The sequence below is a fragment of the Chiloscyllium plagiosum genome, unplaced genomic scaffold (assembly GCF_037043375.1).
Source record: "Chiloscyllium plagiosum isolate Xiang-an unplaced genomic scaffold, Cpla_swu_hap1 HiC_scaffold_14, whole genome shotgun sequence".
Classification (NCBI taxonomy): domain Eukaryota; kingdom Metazoa; phylum Chordata; class Chondrichthyes; order Orectolobiformes; family Hemiscylliidae; genus Chiloscyllium; species Chiloscyllium plagiosum.
In genome coordinates this window covers 1857574-1877751 of record NW_028270152.1, presented here as the reverse complement: position 1 = coordinate 1877751, position 20178 = coordinate 1857574, and the positions used below count along the sequence as shown (strand labels likewise).

The window sequence follows — 20178 nt, the reverse complement described above, 5'->3', positions numbered from 1 at the left end:
GACAGTTGATCCTGAGACACAGGGAATATTCTGGGGTCCTGAGTTTGAATCCTGCCATGGAAGATAGTGGAATTTGAATACAATAAGTCTGCAAGAAAGAGTCTAATCCTGACCATTGTTGATTGTTGGGAGAGAAAACTCCCATCTGGTTCAGTAATGTCCTATAGGGAAGGAAACTGCCATACTTGGCTGACTGGAGTCACATGGAGGCCACTGTGGTTGACTGTTAACTGCTCTCTGGGCAATTGGGGATAGGCAATAAATGCTGGCCCAGCTAGAGACACCCTCATCCTGTGAATGATTTTTTTTAAAAAAGTGACTTGCCACCTGTCAATCCAAATCTGCACATTGTCCAGATCTTGTTGCATTTGAACATGTACTGCCATGAATGATGCTGAACATTGTCAATCTTTGGTGAACATCCCCACTTGTGACCTTTTTATGATTTGTCCTGCTTGTTGTGTACAGGACATACCTGGGCAATTTTCCACATTGTCAGGTAGATGCCAATGTTATTGTACAAGATCTGGCGCAAGTCTTCAGTATTAAGAGAAATATTTGAGAACTCTGGGTCTGTACTCTGAGTTTAGAAGGATGAAGGGGGCTCTGATTGATTGAAATTTACAGAATACTGAATGGCCTCGACAAAGTGGATGTTGGGAAAATGATTCCATTGACAGGAGAGACAAAGACCTGAGGGCACAGCTGAAAGACCTTTTTAGAATGGAGCTAAGGAGAAGCTAAAGGGGTGAATTGCCACAGAAGGGTGTGGAGGTCAGGTAATTGAATACCTTTAAAAAGAGATAAATAAGTTATTGATTGTCAAGAGTTACAGGGAAAAAGCAGGATAATGAGGTTGAGAAACTAATCGGCCATGATTGAATGGCAGAGCAGACTCAATGGGCTGAATGGCCTAATTTCTATTCCTATGTCTTTTGGTATGTTATTGCTGGAATGTATTCAAGGTCCATAGCCTTTGCAGTATCCAGTGCATCCAGCCATTTCTTGTTATCACTGTGAGTCAAATTGGCTGAAGACTGGTATCTGCGAATCTGGGGATTACTGGAGGAGGCGGAGATGGACCACTCACTCGTGACCTCTGGCTAAAGATTCTTTAATAGAATACTACAGTAAAGTAGAGGCCCTATGGCCCACTGTGCCTGTACCATCAAAACAACATTAAATCTATACCAGCAAATCATCATCCAGAGTGAATGGTACTGTTCATCTTCAATGTATTGTGTATGTTTGAAACAAGACCTGTGCTTTTCAACATCCACCAGAGAGGACACTGGTCTTGCTGTAATCTTTTATGCTCACACCCCAATCATGTCAGTCCTGCAGTAAGAGGATGTGCATGAATTTTGCACTTCAGCCTCGTGTAGGATGTGAATCATGGCCCCCTGACACGGGTGGACATGGAGTCTATGTTCTCCAACTTTTTCTGGATCTCAAAATTGAGCCATTTCCATTTGAGCTTGAGCTCACTGACTCCCAGGCATTGCGCCTGTTATTAAACGCCCTTGGCTTCACACAGCTTCGATGTTCCTTTGCAAACAGTAGTGAGGAGTGACCTCTGTCTACCTCTATGGATAGGAGGTGGACCCCTGTGAAAATTGCAAACTTTACTCAGACATTCCTTGAAACAGCTGTTGAAATTGGAAATATCCTTCAAACCATCTAACCCCGGGTATTGCTGTCTCTGACCTAGGAGTGTTTGAGGGGGGGACAGTGTGAACATGTTGTTCAGTCTGTTGTTTTGGAATGCTGTCTGATCTGTCTGCGTTCTCTCCTCAATGAGAGTGGGATGGCTCCGCTTTCCTTTTTGTCGAAACTGGATTATGGTTCATTGCTGTGGGAGGACTGGACAGTTCGGTGTCGGGGGTGCGGGATGATTTCTATATTGTTGTTGCCTGGGGTATTGTTGTTTGTGGTGGGGGATCATGGGTCAGGATTATGCAGAGAGGCATTTTTGAATTTGGGATGACAGTTTGATACTCTGGTTTTTGAAGGGTTTTCTAGCTGCTCAGTCTGAGTTGCTTTGCAAATTTTCTGTTTTTGTTACCTACATTTGAGTATCTTCAATCACAAGTTGATTCCTTCAGATTGTACAATCAACTTCTTAAATCCTCCTTGTTACCTTGCCAGTTGTTGCAACATGTAATACTTGAGGGTGAGGAAGGGGGTTTGAGAGGAATTGAGGAGGGGCTCTGTCATAGAGAGAGAAGAGCTGTTGGGGCAAGTGTGAGGCCTGCCACCAAATGCCAGTGAAACTAAGTGTGTGAATGAGAATGCTGAAATGGAGATTATTCCTGCCCACTCAAAACATTTTTTTTCTGTCTCTTTCCTGTTCCACCCTCTGTCCCACAAGTTGATCTGGTTCAGCTGAAGGAGTGAACTGGAGTCTGTCTTTCCACACTTTTACAGAAACACAAGGTAATACAGCACAGAAGAGGCCCCCTCGGCCTATAAACCCTGTGCTGGCCTTTCTACACTAGTCTCATTTCCTGCACTTGGCCCACAGCATTAGATGTTATGATATTTCGAGTGCTTACCCAAGTACCTTTTTAAGGGTTGAGGTTTCCTTCAATTACCCTCCCTACATTCCAGAGGTTTCCCTCCAAATTCTCTCTCAACCTTCTGCCTTTCACCTTTAATAATCTGGTCCCATGTTATTAATCCCTTTGACCAAAGGGAATAGTGTTTCCTATCTACCTATCCATGTCCCTCATAACCTTAGACACCTCCCCTCAGCTTCCTCTGCTCCACAGATAAAGAAACCTGAGTTCATCCAGTTTCTCTTCTTCACTGAAATGCTCCATCCAGGTAATTTCCTGGTGAATCTCCTTTTGCACCTCCTCCACTGCAATGCCATCTGTCCTACAGTGGCAACCAGGATTATACAGCGTGCTCCAGCTGTGGCCTCACTGGAACTTTTATACAAGTTTCTGTTTATTTAGAGTTCTCATTAAAAGCATGCACCTCTGAACTCCATGGTGCCAGTTTGTTTGCTTCAATAATAAGGGCTGAAGTAGATGCTTGAGGTGCTGTCCATCACCTCCATGCAGTCAGAAAATGTGATCAACATGTTCTCAACACCCAAAACTATCTCTTACCTCCCCTTGAACCACATTCTGCCATACATTGTGCTCATTCCACCCATACTGTTTATTAGCCATTTGTTACAGGGCTTTTGCCAAACAGAAATGGGATACAAATGTTGCATTTGTGAATGAGTCTTTCAGTTAGGGATACTAGTGCCTTTGACAGTTTCCTGATTCTCAGCTCAAGCCCTCCTGGCTGCTGCAGTGACCTTACTGTGTTGCAATGTTTCATCACTGGAATTCTGTGAAATTCCATGTCTGTGGCAATGCTGACACAGCATGCTGCCTGTTCCTGCCTGAAACCCACCAGCAAAGAGCAAGTACAGTGCCCATTTTGGGGCAAGGGGGTGAGGTAGTAATGTTGCAGGGGTTCATTGGCTAGAGACAGACCCAACTTCACTGCATACAACAACACTTGCATTTGCATAATGCCCTGGGATTTTTTTTAAAAAGGGGTTTAACAGTAGGCTTATTGAGCCAAGTTTGAAACTGAGCTATCAGGATGGTGGTAATGCACCAAAACTTTGGTCAATGGTGTTTAAAATAAACATCAACTTAAATTGGATGAGAGAAAACATTGGAGTTCACAGTTAAGGACCAAGGCAACTGGACTGTTTACAACTGGGTGGCAATAATCTAGACTTCAATGAACGCAGCGCTCCTGGAGGATTATAGGGCCAGAGGAGACTTGAAAGACAGGTCAATGAGGCCACGGAAAAGTTTTGGGGGAAAAAAAAGCTGAAGATTTTAAAATGACCATGTTCTTCTGCTAGAAGTCAATGTGAGGTCTGCCACTGTATGATGCTTGGGTTACAATACTGATGGGGACGGGTCTGTAACTGTATAACTCTGGGGTAAAGTACTGGAGAGTAGTGTCTGTCACTCTATAACACTGGGATATGGTTCTGGTGTTTGTTTCTGTTTTGTTTTCCTGAATCAGATCCCTGACTCAGTTTCCACAGAAATGCCAGTGTTTGTAAATGTATGGATTCTGCCTTCGGTATAACTTCCTGAATAGTCTGTAAATCCTTGGGATTGATTGTCATTAAAGCTTTGATTTTAAGGACCTTTGAGTTTGCATGATTTGAATTTTGTTTTTTCTTGCTACCCAGATTCTCCTCCATTTGAGTCATGGCTCCATTTCTTCGCCTCTCGTTTAATTCCTATGAGGTGGGTTCCATGGTGAATTCAGCGGACCCTCTTCCGCCGTTCGTTGCTGTAAAGGTGAAGGAAGCCTTGACAACAGGTATGAAAGGTTGTAGCTCTGAGCTTCAAGGAAAGGGATCCCCCCTCCTTCACTACAGTCTGGGGAGTTAGCAGGGAGTCCCTGCCTCTTCTAGAGGGGGCAGGGTAATGCCAACCCATTCCTGCCATATCAGGTGGGGTACTGTGAGAACTAGATGTGCACATTCTGATCTGATCAGAATTTCAGGTTATGGATCAGGATACTTCCTGACAAGCAATGTCACATGGATTATTCTTAATTTAGATAAGGGATCTGTATGTAATATCGCCACATTTTCAGAGGACTCCGAGCTGAGTGGGAAGGTGATCTGTGAGGAGTAAGCAGAGATGTTTAAATGATTTTAGGCTGAGTGAGCGGGAAGGCAGATTATTATCTAAATGGCAATAGATTAGGAAAGGGGAGTGCAATGAGGTCTAGGTGTCCTCTCCTATCAATCACCAAAACAAGTAGGTGTAGTATGTGGTAAAGAAGGTAAATGGCAATTTAGTCTTCGTAGTGAGAGGATTCAAGTACAAGAGCAGGGATGCCTTGCTGCAACAACGCAGTATCTTGGTGAGACCACAGCTGGAGTATAATTTGCAGATTTTGCTTTCCTTCTGAGGAAGGATGTTCTGGCATTGGTGGGAGTGTAGTGCAGGTTCATTGGACTGATTCCTGGGATGGCAGAACTGGTGTATAAAGCCAGACTGCAGTGGTTTGGACTATATTCTCTGAACTTTAGAAGAATGAGGGGTTCTTTATAGAAACATATAAAATTCTGACTGGGACTAGACTAGGTAAACATAGGATGTTCCTGGTGACTGGGGAGTCTAATTCTCTAATCCTAAGTCTTGATCCTAATGAAAGGTGGATCAGACTCGAAGGTCTAAATGCCTACTTCTACCCCTGTTTTCTGTGTTGTTTGGTGGCATCATTGGGAATTGAACTAAGCAGCAGCCATGGTCTTGGGCTCCTCGAATTGTTTGTGGGTTTAAAGGGAAGTTTCTGACCTCTAATGTGAGACACTCCCAGTTGAGTGTGATTTAGTAATTACAGTGTGAAGACAAAGTAGGGAGTGGAGGTTAGTGACTGTCAGGAATATCACAAGATCGAAAGAACGATGGCTGAGTAATCACAATAGTTAAAAATAAATTGGAAAAACTGTTTTTTGGCAGAAAGAGAACGATCAGGCACAGCTTAAAAATTTGGAGTAACCTTTTCAAGACAGATGCAAATGCATTTTGAGTGTGCAGCTTTTGAAGGTGGGCTCATTGAATATTTTTAAAGTGTGGATAGTTGTGGATAGATCCCTTTTTAGGTAAGGGGATCAACGGGCAACAGGGGTAAATAGGAAGGTGGTAGTTGAAATGGAAACTAATAAAAAGCTCAAAGAGCTGGATGGCCTACTTCTGCTTTTAAGTAGTTTGTTCTCAATGATATTACTGTGACTGGAGGAATGTGCTGAAGTCCCACTGCTCCACCAGCTGCCTGTGTAAATGTCGTGATTCAATCACCAAAATGGCCAGTTGCTTCTCTTTTGTACTTGATCCAGAACAAGAGCAAGGTCCCCCAGGCTTCTTTTAATGAATCCAAAATAATCTGATTTTTGTAACTGCAGCTTATTCTTAAAGCAACTGGCAAATGCCGATTAAAATGTAATCTGGAATTAAAACTCTATCGCTTTAATTCCACACCTAGACATAAGCTTAAAATTCAAAAATTCCGGTTTCTGCAAATGTGATGGATTATTTTATTCTTGGGTAAAAATGACTCCTTTTAGGTCAGGGATAGAATGTGATGACTTCTCATGTTGTCTTTTCCTGTTGATGAAGCTGAAGAGTTAATGGTGTATGTTTGATTCTTCAGAACATGACAGCCCAATCTTTCAGCCTGTACAGGGGGAATTGGTATTTGAAAAGTCTCCGGTTCCCAGGGGCTTCTGCTGAGATTAAGATTTCAAGAGAGTCTTGTGTTCTCTAGCATGTCTTTTTTACTCTGATCCTTGGTCTGTAGAGCAGAACTAATTTTGGAGAGAGTTGCTAGACCAGCATGAACATTAGGGCCCTTAATCCTCTCTCTTAATGGGAAAACAGGTGTGAAGATCATAAACTCCATTTCTTGTTGGAGAAGCAACTATGCAAAACTTTCAAAGTCTTTTCAGTAAAAATGGCATGCAGCTTCTAGCTTCGAGTCATAGAGTAATACAGCACGTTATCAGGCCCTTTGGCCCAAACTGGTCCGTGCTGACCATGGTGCCCACTCAGCTAGTTCCAATTACCTGCATTTGGTCCATATCCCTCAACCCTTCCCATCCATGCACCTATCCAAATGTTTTTAAAATGTTGCTGTTATACCTGCCTGTTCTCTGGCAGCCCATTCCATATATACACCACTCTCTGTGTGAAGAAATTGCCCCTCAGGTCCTTGTTAAATCTTTCCCCTTTTACCTTAAACCCCTGCTCTTTTGTTTTCAATTCCCCCATCCCTGGGATAAAAGACTATATGCATTCATCCTATCTATATCCCTCATAATTTTTATACACCTCAATAAGGACACCCCTCATTCTCCTATGTCCCAAGGAACAAATTCCTATCCTGGCCAACCTCTCTCTATAACTCATGCCTACTTGTCCTGGCAGTACCCTTGTAAATCTTCTATGCACACTTTCCAGTTTAAGTTTTTCCTATAATAGGGTGACCAAGACTGTACACAATATTTCAAATGAAGCCTCACCAATTATTTATACAACTATAACATAATGTTCCAACTTCTACACTCAGTGCTTTGACAGACAAAAATCAACATGCTAAATGCTGCCTTCAGCAGCCTGACAACCTGTCATGTCATTTTCAAAGAACTATGTCCTTAGCAAGTTTTAAGATTTGTAGCTCAGATTGAGGTTCTGGATTTAGGTTTGCTCACTGAGCTGGAAGGTTCGGTTTTATACTAGGTAACATCAGTGAGCCTCTGGATAAAGCACTGATGGTATGGCCTCCTTTTTATTTGTGTTTAGGTTTCCATGGGTTGGTGATGTCATTTCCTGTTTTTTTTTTTTATTCTCGGGGGTGGTAAATGGAATCCAAGTCAATGTGTTTGTTGATTTTACAATACTGGTTGGAATGTCATGCTTCTAGGAATTCTCTGTTCACCTCCATCAACATCATCCTGGCCAAGGAAACTGACTACACTATTAGAAGAACCAAAGACACCTACACCAAACACCAACTTCATCAGCAAGGACAGTATCACCAAGCTAGTGGACCTATGCCTTACCACACACTTCACCTTCAACAGCAACAACCTACAGACAAACCCAAATACACTCATGGGATCTTCGATATCAGGGTTCTTAGCAAAGGCACTAATGCAGAGACTCGAACAAACAGCTCTGCCAATCATCCAACCCAAACTTTGGGTCTGCTACGTGGATGACACCTTTGTCATCATTAAACGAAACAAATTAGAGGAAACCTTCAAGACCATCAATAATACCCTTACTGGCATAAAAGCCACTAAAGAGGAGGAGAACAACAACAAACTGCCATTTCTAGATGTTGCAGTAAAGCAAACAGCCAATGGGGAACTTCAAGCCAGCATCTACAGGAAAACAACACAAAAGTCCAAATACTGAACTACAGAAGAAATCCAACATCCACAAATGAAGCTGCATTCGAACATTATTTTGATAAGCCACTACACACTGCAGCACAGAAGAACTATGAAGAGCAGAGGAAAATTACTTATACATTGTATTCAAAAGGAATAGGTACCCAACGAACATAGTCCGCTGATTTTTCTCAGCAACAAACCCAAACAAGCAGACAAAACACTATCCACTCTTCCCTACATCAAAGACCTCTCCGAAATGACTTCCAAACTACTTAGACCTTTTGGCATCGTGGTAGCCCACAAGCACACCAACACACTAAAACAGCAGCTAATTAACTTGAAGGACCCGATACAGACAGCAGCAAAATAAATGTTACTTACAAAATGCCTTGCAAGAACTGTAACAAACGGACAGAAAACTAGCCAGCAGGATACATGAACTTCAACTAGCCACAAAAAGACCTGACCTCCTCTCTCACTACTATGTTTACATACAGATGAGGAAGGGCACCACTTTGACTTTTTTGAAGTAGTAACAAAGAGGATTGATGAGGGCAGAGCAGTAGATGTGATCTATATGAACTTCAGTCAGGTGTTTGACAAGGTTCCCCATGGGAGACTGATTAGCAAGGTTAGATCTGTTGGAATACAGGGAGATCTAGCCATTTGGATACAGAACTGGCTCAAAAGTAGAAGACAGGGTGGTGGTGGAGGGTTGTTTTTCAGACTGGAGGCCTGTGACCAGTGGAGTGCCACAAGGATCGGTGCCGGGTCCTCTACTTTTTGTCATTTACATAAATGATTTGGATGTGAGCATAAGAGATACAGTTAGTAAGTTTGCAGATGACACCAAAATTGAAGGTGTAGTGGACAGCAAAGAAGATTACCTCCGATTACAACAGGATCTGGACCAGATGGGCCAATGGGCTGAGAAGTGGCAGATGGAGTTTAATTCAGCTAAATGCGAGGTGCTGCATTTTGGGAAAGTAAATCTTAGCAGGACTTATACATTTAATGGTAAGGTCCTAGGGAGTGTTGCTGAACAAAGAGACCTTGGAGTGCAGGTTCATAGCTCCTTGAAAGTGGAGTCGCAGGTAGATAGGATAGTGAAGAAGGCGTTTGGTATGCTTTCCTTTATTGGTCAGAGTATTGAATACAGGAGTTGGGAGGTCATGTGGCTGTACAGGACATTGGTTAGGCCACTATTGGAATATTGTGTGCAATTTTCTGGTCTCCGTCCTATTGGAAAGATGTTGTGAAACTTGAAAGGGTTCAGAAGATGTTTACAAGGATGTTGCCAGGGTTGGAGGATTTGAACTATAGGGAGAGGCTGAACAGGCTGAGGCTGTTTTCCATGGAGTGTTGGAGGCTGAGGGGTGACCAAATAGAGGTTTACAAAATTGAGGGGCATGGATAGGATAAATTGACAGTCTTTTCCCTGGGGTGGGGGAGTCCAGAGCTTGGAGGCATAGGTTTAGGGTGAGAGGGGAAAGATATAAAAGGGACCTAAGGGGCAACATTTTCACACAGAGGTTGTTACATGTATGGAAGGAGCTGCCAGAGGAAGTGGTGGAGGCTGGTACAATTGCAACATTTAAGAGGCATTTGGATGGGTATATGAATAGGAAGCGTTTTGAGGGACATGGGCTGGGTGCTGGCGGAACTAGATTGGGTTGGGATATCTGGTCGACCTGGACGGGTTGGACAGAAGAGCCTGTTTCCATGCTGTACATCTCTTACTCTATGACTGGGACAACACATCCATCCTAGGACAAGTCCAATAGACACCCGCGAGAATTTCAAGAAGCACAGCATTCCAACCGGAACTCTATCAACAAACACTTTGACTTGGATCCCATTTTCCACCCCTGAGGAAAAGAACAGGAAATGATATTACCTCGGAAATGATGTCACCCGCCCAAGGAAACCTGTAAGCAAAAAAGCGGACTATATCGCCAGTGCTTCGTCTGGAGGCTTACTGATGTTACCTAGTATGTTGACGAAACATCTGAAACCCAACCTTCCAGCTCAGCGAGCAAACCTACATTCCAGAACTGTCTTTGTTCTCCTAGGTCCCTCTGTTCTACAGCACTCCCCAGGACCTTACCATTTACTGTATAAGTCCTACCTTAGTTTGACTTTCCAAAGTGCTGCACCTCTCACTTATCTGTATTGAATTGCATTTGCCAATCCTCAGCCCACTTCCCCATCTTTTCAAGATCCCTCTAATTTTTGATAATCTTCCTTGCTGTCAATGATACCTCTTAATTTTGTATAATTTGCAAACTTAATAATCATGCGTAGTACATTCGCATTCAGATCATTTATGTAAATATCAAATAACCAGCATCCCAGCACCAACCCTTGTGGCAGGCCACTAGTCAGAGGCCTCCAGTCTAAGAAGCAACCTTAAACTATCACCCTCTGCTTTCTATCATCAAGCCAATTAGCTAGCTGTCTCTGGATCCCATGAAAACTAACCTTCATAATTAGCCTGTTGTTCATGACCTTTTCAAGGCCTTATTAAAGTCTATGTTGATAACATCCCCTGTCCTACCCTCAACTATCCTCTTGTTACCTATTTGCGTTTTTCAAAAATTTATCAGACATGACTTCCCGTGCACAAATCCATGCTGACTATCCATAATCAGACCTTGGTTGATCCTGTCCTTTAGTATCCTCTCCAACTTGATGTCAGGCTCACTGGCCTGTAGTTCCCTGGCTTATCTTTCTTAAAAAATGGAACAATATTAACCACTCTCCAGTCTTCTGGAACTTCGCCTGTGCTAAAGATGAAATAAAAAATCTCTGCAAGGACCTCTGCAATTTCTTCCCTAGCTTCCCACAACATCCGAGGATGGATGGACTTGATCGGGCTTGGGGATTTATCCACCTTGATGCGCTTTAATTTCTAAAAAGTCAAGTAATAAAACAATTTTTCATTTCAGATAGTCCTGAAATATAACTGTATTCCCAGCAGATAGGGATGTGGCCAGATACTGACGGACGGACAGACTGACATTATAGTCCAAGGGGATCATTCAGCCCGTTTGGCCTGTATTGGCTCATCATATGAGCAGCAAGACCCAGGACAACGTCTTGCTTATCGCGTCTTTCCCCCCCCCCCCCCCCCCCAAAACCCTTGCACATCATTTGGATTAAAATCAATCATCCAATACTCTCCTGAATACCTCAATTCAACATGCCTCCACCATATGTCTAGGCAGTTCGTTCCATGCCCTAACTTTTCGCTATGTTGTATTCTTTTCAAATTGATTAATGCCCCCTCGTTCTTGTTCCTCTTACATGCAGAAACAGTTTCTCCTATCTACTCTTTCCAGATTGCTCACGATTTTGAAAACCTCTCTCAGATCTCCTCTCAGCTGCCTTCTTTCCAAGGCGAACAGTCTTTGTAGATAAGTCCCTGGGTTCTGAAGAGATCTATTCGAGAATATTGAGGGAGGCAAGAGAACAAATTGCTGGAGCATTGACAGACAATTTTGTATCCTCTTTGGCCACAGATGAGGTCTCTGAGGACTGGAGATTAGCCAAAGTTGTCCCATTGTTTCAGAAGGGGAGCAGAGATAATCCAGGAAATGACAGGCCTATGAGTCTCATGTCAGTGGTAGGGAAATTATTGGCAAAGATTCTGCAGGATAAAATCTATTAGCGTTTAGAAACAAATAGACTTCTTAGCGGTAGACGGCATGGTTTTGTGATAGTTTTTTGAGGAGGTGATATAGATGATTTGAGGGAAAAGCAGTTGATGTTGTCTACGTGGACTTCAGTAAAGCCTTTGACAAGGTCCCTCATGGCAGACTGGTACAAAAGGCAAAGTATCATGGTATTGGGGTGAGCTGACAAGATGGATACAGAACTGGCTTAGTCATAGACCAAAGATAGCGGTGGAAGAGTGCTTTTCAGAATGGAGGATTGTGACTAGTGGCATTCAACAGGGATCAGTGCTAGGATCTGTTTGTGATCTACATAAATGGTTTGGAGGAAAACACAGCTGGTCTAAGTTTGCAGATGATACAAAGATTAGTGGAGTTTCAGCTAGAACATCGAACATTACAGCACAGTACAGGCCCTTCAGCCCTTGATGTTGCACTGACCTGCGAAACCAATCTGAAGCTCATCTAACCGACGCTATTCCATTATCATCCGTATGTTTATCCAATGACCATTTAAATGCCCTTAAAGTTGGTGAGTCTACTACTGTTGCAGGCAGGCCATTCCATAACCTTATACTCTGAGTAAAGAACCTGCCTCTGACATCTGTCCTATACCTATCGCCCCTCAATTTAAAGCTTTGTCACCTCGTGCTAGCCTTCACCATCAGAGGAAAAAGACTCTCACTGTCCACACTATCTAGTCCTCTGATCACCTTGTGTCTCTTAAGTCACCCCTCAACCTTCTCTCTAACAAAAACTGCCTCAAGTCCCTCAGCCTTTCCTCCATAAGACCTTTCCTCCATAGGCAACATCCTGGTAAATCTCCTCTGCGCCCTTTTCCACTGCTTCCGCATCCTTCCTATAATGCTGAGGAGGATTGTCATCGAATACAGTAGGATATAGATCAGTTGGAGGCATGGACAGAAAAATGGCATATGGAGTTTAATATGTACAAATGTGAGGTGATGCATTTAGGAAAGTCAAGTACAGGTGAAAATTATGCAATGAATGGCGGAACCCTTGGGAGTATTGGTGTACAGATCACTGAAGGTGTTGGCGCAGGTAGATAAGGTCGTTTTTAAATTTAAAAAAAGCCTGTGCCTTCATTGGATGGGGCATTGAGCATAACGATAGACAAGTTATCCTGCAGCTTTATAAAACTCTACGTCACAGTTGGAATACTGCGTATAGTTTTGGTTGCCACATTACCAGAAAGATGTGGATGCTTTGGGAAGGGTACGGACAAGACTTACCATGGGGTTGCCTGGTATGCTGGATTTTTTTCTGAGACACAGGAGGTTGAGGGCCAATCTGATTAGAAGTTTATAAGATTGTGAATAGTATGGATGCAGTGAAAAGATTGAGGCTTTTTCCCAGGGTTGGGAGGTGGTGGTGCGGTGGGGGGGGGGGGGGGGGGATGGTAATTACTACGGGACACTAGTTCAAGGTGCAAGGGGGAGAAATTTAAAAGATGTGTGAGATAGGTGTTTCTCTCAAAGGGAGGTGAGTACTTGGAATGTGCTGCCAGAGGAGGTGGTGGAAGCAGACAAAATAGCAGTTTCAAGAAGCACCTGGACCGATACATGAATAGGAAGGGAATATAAGGATACGGATCCAGTGAGGACAGTTTTCTTCTGGAAAGGCAGAATGTGTCAGCACAGGCTTGGAGGGCCAAAGAGCCTGTTCCTGTGCTGTATTATTCTTTGTCTGTTCTAGTCCCAACTTCTCTGCACAAACCTCATCTGTCCCTTATTTCTCCGTTCCATCGACTTGTTAGTGTCCTTCTGGAATTCCATATTGTCCTCCTCACAATTTACAGTTCTTCCCAGCTTTGTCATCTGCAAATTTTGAAATTGTCCCCTGCACAACGAAATCCGAATCATTAATGTGTGTCGGGAAAAGCAAGGGTCCCAAATACTGACTCAGACATAAAGTACTGCAGATGCTAGAAATCTGAAAGAAACACTGAAAGTCATTAGGGATGGTGTTGCATTATTAGTCAGCCAGACGGCTACTGCAATCACGAAGGATGATACCTTGGAGGGGTCATCAAAGGGAAGCTTTGTGGGTAGAATTTAGGAATAAAAATTGGCAGTTTTTATAGACTCCAAATAATCAGGCAATTGAGTAGATATACAGTCAATTCACTAAAGCATGTGAAAATAGCAAGAGAGTAATTAATAAGGGGATTTTGACTGCTCCAATGTTATTTGGGATAATATAGTATAAAAGATTCAGGGGGAAAAATTACATTGACAAAAAGTATACAAAAAAGGGTTTCTTTAATGTGTAGATTGTCTGACAAGGTATGGTGCAATGCTGGATCTAATTCTGGGGAATGAAGCCAGACACATTCAAACTGAATGTGGGGGAGCATTTTATGGTGGAAACCATAACACTGTACGTTATAAATATTTTTATAAAATGGATGGTCTGCAAAAAAAAAGGTTTTGGATTGGGGTAAGACAGATTGTATTAAAATTAGTAAAGTGGGGAAGTTGACCGGGAGCATCGTTTGAGGATAAAACTAAAGAGGAACAGTGGGAGGTGTTCAAAAAAAGGTACAGGGGGAGTATGGTCCCAGCATGTTCCCTTTTTATGTAAAACAACAGAGCAACAAGCCCTGGGAACTTGGACGTCTAGGAATATTCAGGACCGGATCCAAAAGGAGAGAGAGACATGTAATAGCAGGTACAAAAGGAGCAAATCAACAGAGGCCCTAGAGGACTATCGATATTGGGGGTGGGAGAAGGGGATGGGGGGAGTGGGGGGAGAGGAGAAGAGGAGGAGACTGAAGGAAGCAACTCAGAGTGAGGAGGGAGCATGAGAAAACTACTGGTGGGCAAGATTAGAATATCTTGGGGTTCTAACTAAAGTATATGCAGGAGCAGAAGTTAACGAGGGAAAAGATAGGGCCCATTAGGAGTAAAGGGGAAAATCTATGCATGGAGTTGGAGGACATTGGTAAAGTGTTAAGAGTACTTCGCATCTGTCTTTACTCTGGAGAAAGGATGTAAATACAGAATACGAGGAGACAATAGACTGAGGTTCTTGAGCAGATTAATATAAGAAATGAGGAGGTATTGGAGGTTTTGGCAGATTTAGAAGTGGACAAACCCCCAAGTCCGAATGAGTTGTATCCCAGGATGTTGTGGGAGATGAAGGAGAAAGTCCTAAGGCTGTGACCCAGGTTTTTACTAATCTCTGGCCACAGGGGAAGGGCTAGAGGATTGGCCGACAGCTAATATGAGGAGAAAGTGAGGTCTGCAGATGCTGGAGATCAGAGATGGAAATGTGTTGCTGGAAAAGCGCAGCAGGTCAGGCAGCATCTAGGGAACAGGAGAATCGACGTTTCGGGCATTAGCCCTTCTTCAGGAATCGACAGCTAATATGATTCAATTTTACAAGAAGGGTGGTAGTGCTAAATCTAGAAACCTCTGGGACACCTGGACCAACCAACCCAACCACCCCGTGGCTCAACACTTCAACTCTCCCTCCCACTCCAAGGACATGCAGGTCCTTGGACTCCTCCATCGCCAGACCATAGCAACACGACGGCTGGAGGAAGAGCACCTCGTTTTCCGCCTAGGAACCTCCAACCACAAGGGATGAACTCTGATTTCTCCAGTTTCCTCGTTTCCCTTCTCCCCACCCCCCCCCCACCTTGTCTCAATCCCAACCCTCAAACTCAGCACCACCTTCCTAACCTGCAATCTTCTTCCTGACCTCTCTGCCCCCACCCCCACTCCGGCCTATCACCCTCACCTTAACCTCGTTCCACCTATTGCATTTCCAACGCCCCTCCCCCAAGTCCCTCCTCCCTACCTTTTATCTTAGCCTGCTTGGCACACTTTCCTCATTCCTGAAGAATTCCTCATTTCCTCATGCTCGAAACATCGATTCTCCTGCTCCTTAGATGCTGCCTAACCTGCTGCGCTTTTCCAGCAACAAATTTTCAGCTCTGATGTCCAGCATCTGCAATCCTCACTTTCTCCTAAATCTAGAAATTACAGACCAGTCAACCTCATGACAGTAGTAGAGAAGCATTTGGAGAAAACAGTGAATGAAAGCATTAAATCTCCATTTAGAGAGAATTGAGTAGTTAGAATATTTTTGTCAAAGGGAGGTCATGTGGGAATTTTTTGATGTGACCAAGTGTGTAGACGAGGGTAGAGCAATTTATGTAGTTTATATGGATTTCAGTCATAAAATGTCGTGTTGGGAAAGCACAACCGGTTAGGCAGCATCAAAGGAGTAGGAGAGTAGATGTTTCGAGCATCAGGTCTTCATCAGGAATTTGAGGGGGACCTAAAGGTGCTGAGAGACAAATGGGAGAATGGTGGGGCTGGGGGAAAGGTAGCTGGGAATGTGATAGATAAATGAAGGTTGGGGAGGTGATGGTGATAGGTTGGAGTGGATAGGTAGGAAGGAAGATGGACAGTTCAAGAGGGCAGTGCTGAGTTGGAAGGTTGGATCTGGGATAAGGTGGGGGAGGGGAGATGAGGAAACTGGTCAAATTTGATATTGATCCTGTGTGATTGGAGGGCCCAAGGTGGAAGATGTCAGGTGGCTAGAACTTGGCAGTGAAGGAGGCCCAGTACTTGCATGTCCTTGGTGGAGTGGGAGGAGGAGTTGAAGTGTTCGACCACAGGGCAGTGGGGTTGTTTAGTGTGTGTCCCCAGAGATGTTCTCTGAAACGTTCCACAAGTTGGCATCTTGTCTCCTCCAAATGTAGAGGAGACCGCATTGAGAGCAGCGGACACAGTAGATGACGCGTGGAGGTGCAGGAAAATCTTTTGGATGTGGAAGGAATTTCAGAGATTTTCCTGCACCTCCACACGCCATCGAATGTGTCAGTTGCTTTCGATGTGGTCTCCTCCACATTGGGGAGACAGGACACCAACTTGAGGAACGTTTTGGAGAACATCTCTGGGACACACATTAAACAACCCCACCAACGTGTGGCTGACCACTTCAACTCCCCCTTCCACTCTGCCAAGGACATGCAAGTCCTGGGCTGCTTCCACTCCAAATCTGAGCCACCTGACGCTTGGAGGAGGAACACCTCATCTTCTGCCTTGGGACCCTCCAACTGCATGGGATCAATGTGGATTTCACCAGTTTCTCCATTTTCCCCTCACCCCACCTTTTATCATAGATTCAGCTCATCGTGGCCTTACTTGTCCATTTTCCTTCCCACCTATCCACTCCACTCTCTGCTCTGACCTATCACCATCACCATCACCCTCCACCTTCACCTTCATCTACCTATCGCATTCCCAGCTACCTTTACCCCAGCCCCACCCCTCCCATTTATCTCTGTCCTCTTTGGGGGGGGCCCTCACATTTTCTGAAGAGCTTATGTTTGAATCGTCAACTCTCCTCCTTGGATGCTGCCTGACCTGCTGTGCTTTTCCAGCGCCACCCTTTTTTTTTTTACTCTGATCTCCAGCATCTGCAGTCCTCACTTTTTCTCCAATATGGATTTCAGCAAGGCCTTTGACACAGTCCCACATGGGAAACTGATAATAAGGCCATAAGACTTGGGAGCGGAACCTAGGCCCATCATGTCTGCTCTGCCATTCAGTTGTGGCTGACAGGTTTCTCAATCCCATTCTCCCACTTTCAACCTGTAACCTTTTGATCCCCTTGACAATGAAGAACCTATCTATCTCTGTCTTAAATATACTCAGTGGCCTGGCTGCCTCTGAAGGCTGTGGCAATGAATCCCATGGATTCACCAGTCTCTGGCTGAAGCAGTTTCTCCTTTTATCTCTGTTCTAAAGGGTCTTCCCTTTACGCTAAGGCTTTGCCCTCAAGTCCTAGTCTCTCTCGTCAATGGATACATCTTCCCAATGTTCACTTTGTCCAGGCTATTCAGTATTTTAAGTTTCAATCCGATCTTCCCATATCCTTCTAAACTCTATTGAGTATAAAGTTGAAGTGTGTGGTGCTAGAAAAGCACAGCAGGTCAAGCTGCATCAGAGGAGCAGGAGAATCAACGTTTTGAGCATAAGCCCTTAATCAGGAATGAGGCTTGTGGGCTGGGAGCCCTGGGAGATAAATGGGAGGGTGGTGGGAGTGGGGCTGGGATGAAGATAGCTGAGAATGCAATTGGTAAATGAAGGTTGGGGAGAAGGTGATAGGTCGGAGAGGAGGGTGGAATGGATAGATGGGAAAGATGGTGGACAAGCCAAGTGGGTGGTGCTGAGTTGGAGGTTTGGGAGGGAAATGAGGAAACTGTGAAATCCACACTAATCCCATCTGGTTGCAGGGTCCCAAGGTGGAAGATGAGGTGTTCTTCCTCCAGGTGTCAGGTGGTTAGAGTTTGGCAATGGAGGAGGCCCAGGAACCTACATGTCCTTGGTGGAGTGGGAGAGGGAGTTGATGTTCAGCCACGGGGCGATTGTTGGTGCAGGTGTACCAGAGATGTTCTCTGAAACGGTCCACAAGTTGGCGTACTGTCTCCCCGATGTAGAGGACACCACATCGGGTGCAACAGTTACTGTAGATGACATTGGTGGAGGTACAGGTAAATTTGTCTGATGTGGAAGGATCCTTTGGGGCCTTGGGCGAAGGTGAGGGGGAGATGTGGGCGCAGATTTTGCACTTCTGGTAGTGGCAGGGGAAGGTGTCGGACATGGGGTTCAAGTATGGAAATGCGGGAAGTGGAGATGATGTGCTACAGGGCATCATCGACCTCCTGAGAGTGGAAATTGCAGTCTGCTGCCTGACGTACTTTTCCGGCACCACATCCGTTGACTCTGATCTCCAGCGTCCACAGTCCTCACTTTCTCCTCTGGAGTGTAAAACCAGAATCCTCAAACATTCTGTGTTAAGCCTTTCATTCCTGGGGCCATTCTTGTGAACCTCCTTTGAACACTGTCTCGGGCCAGTACGTCCTTCCTGCGGTATGGGGCCAAAAATTGCTCTCAATACTTTGTAAGTGTGGTCTGACCAGAGCTTTTTATAAAACCTCCGAAGTATATCCCTGCTTTTATATTCCAGTCCTCTCAAAATAAATGTCAATATTGTATTTGCCTTCCTAACTACCTGTAAGTTTACCTTGAGAGATTCCTGCAATAGAACTCCCGAGTCCCTTTGCACTTCAGATTTCGGAAATTGTCTTTGTTTCTATTGTTACTACCAAAGTGCATGTCCTCACACTTTCCCACATCGTATTCCATCTAACATTTCTTTGCCTGCTCTTCTAACCTGTCCAAATCCTCCTGCAGCCACTCTGCGGCCTCACTGCTACCTGTCCCTCTACCTGTCTTTGTATCATTGGCAAACTTAGCCAGAAGACCCTCAGTTCCTTCATCTTGATCATTAATATATAAAATGAAATGTTGGGGCCCAAACACTGATCCTTGTGAACACCACTAGTCACTGGATACCATCCCAAGAAAGACCCTTTTATCCCTACTCTGCTTGCTGCAACACAGCCAAGCCTGTATCCATACTCGTACTTTGCCTCTAACACCATGGGCCCTTCTCTTACTCTGTAGCCTCCAGTGCAGCATCTTGTCAAAGGCCTCCTGGAAGTCTAGGTAGATAACATTCATTGGCTGTCTTTGGTCTAATCTTGCTATTACCATCTCAAAGAATTCTAACAGATTTGTCAGGCATGACCTCCCCTTTATGAAGCAATACTGACTTTGCCCTATTTTATCATATACTTCCAAGTATTCAGAAATCTCATCCTTCACAATGGACTCAAATCTTACCAACAACAGAGGTCAGGCTAATCACTCTGAAATTTCCCATCTTTTGCCTTACACCCTTCTTAAGCATTGCTGATTTTTCAGTCGTCTGCCACCCTCCCTGACTCCAGTGGTTTCTGAAAGATCATTGCTAATCCCTCCTATTTCTTCAGCTATCTCCTCTAGAACTCTGGGGTGTGGTCCATCTGGTCCAGGTGACTTATCCAACTTCAGACCTTTTCAATTTTTCTAATACCTCCTTGGTGATGGCCACCATACTCCCCTCTACCTCCCAACTCTCTTGAATTTTTAGGATGTTACTCATGTCTTCCACCATGACTGAAGCAATAAAGAAGGTAAAAGCAAATGGGATCTGCGATAACTTGGCAAGTTGAATCCAAAATTGACTTTGTGACAGGAGACTAAGTAGTGGTAGGCGGTTGTTTGTCTGACTGGAGCCCAGTGTGTAGTGGTATACCACAGGGATCAGTGGACCCCTTATTGTTTGTGATATTCTCATCTCCATTGTTTATGGATATGTTGGGAGTTGGAGTGGTATACAGTTATATAGACCTTTTTGGTCTAATGTGTCCATGCCAAGCAGATATCCTCAATTAACTTAGTCCTATTTGCCAGCATTTGGCCCATATCCCTCTAATCCCTTCCTCCCTATTCATATACCCCATCCAGGTGCCTTTTAAATGTTGTAATTGTACCAGTGTCCATCACTTCCTCTGAGAGCTCATTCCATACATGCATCGTCCTCTGCATGAAAAGGTTGCCCCTTCGGTCCCTTTTTATATCTTTCCCCTCTCGCCTTAAACCTACGCCTTCTAATTTTGGACTCCCCTACCCTTGGCTA

At 44.2% G+C, this 20178-nt stretch overlaps 1 protein-coding gene across 1 annotated transcript in view; it reads left to right on the top strand.

Annotated features, from left to right (window-relative positions):
- LOC122561369 (protein kinase C delta type-like) overlaps nucleotides 1–20178 on the top strand; it is a 112788-nt gene that overhangs the window by 31189 nt on the left and 61421 nt on the right. Inside the window, exon 2 of the mRNA XM_043713126.2 lies at nucleotides 4217–4350. Coding sequence (XP_043569061.1) covers nucleotides 4236–4350 — 115 coding nt within the window. The 5' untranslated portion in view covers nucleotides 4217–4235. The remainder of the gene's footprint in view (nucleotides 1–4216; nucleotides 4351–20178) is intronic.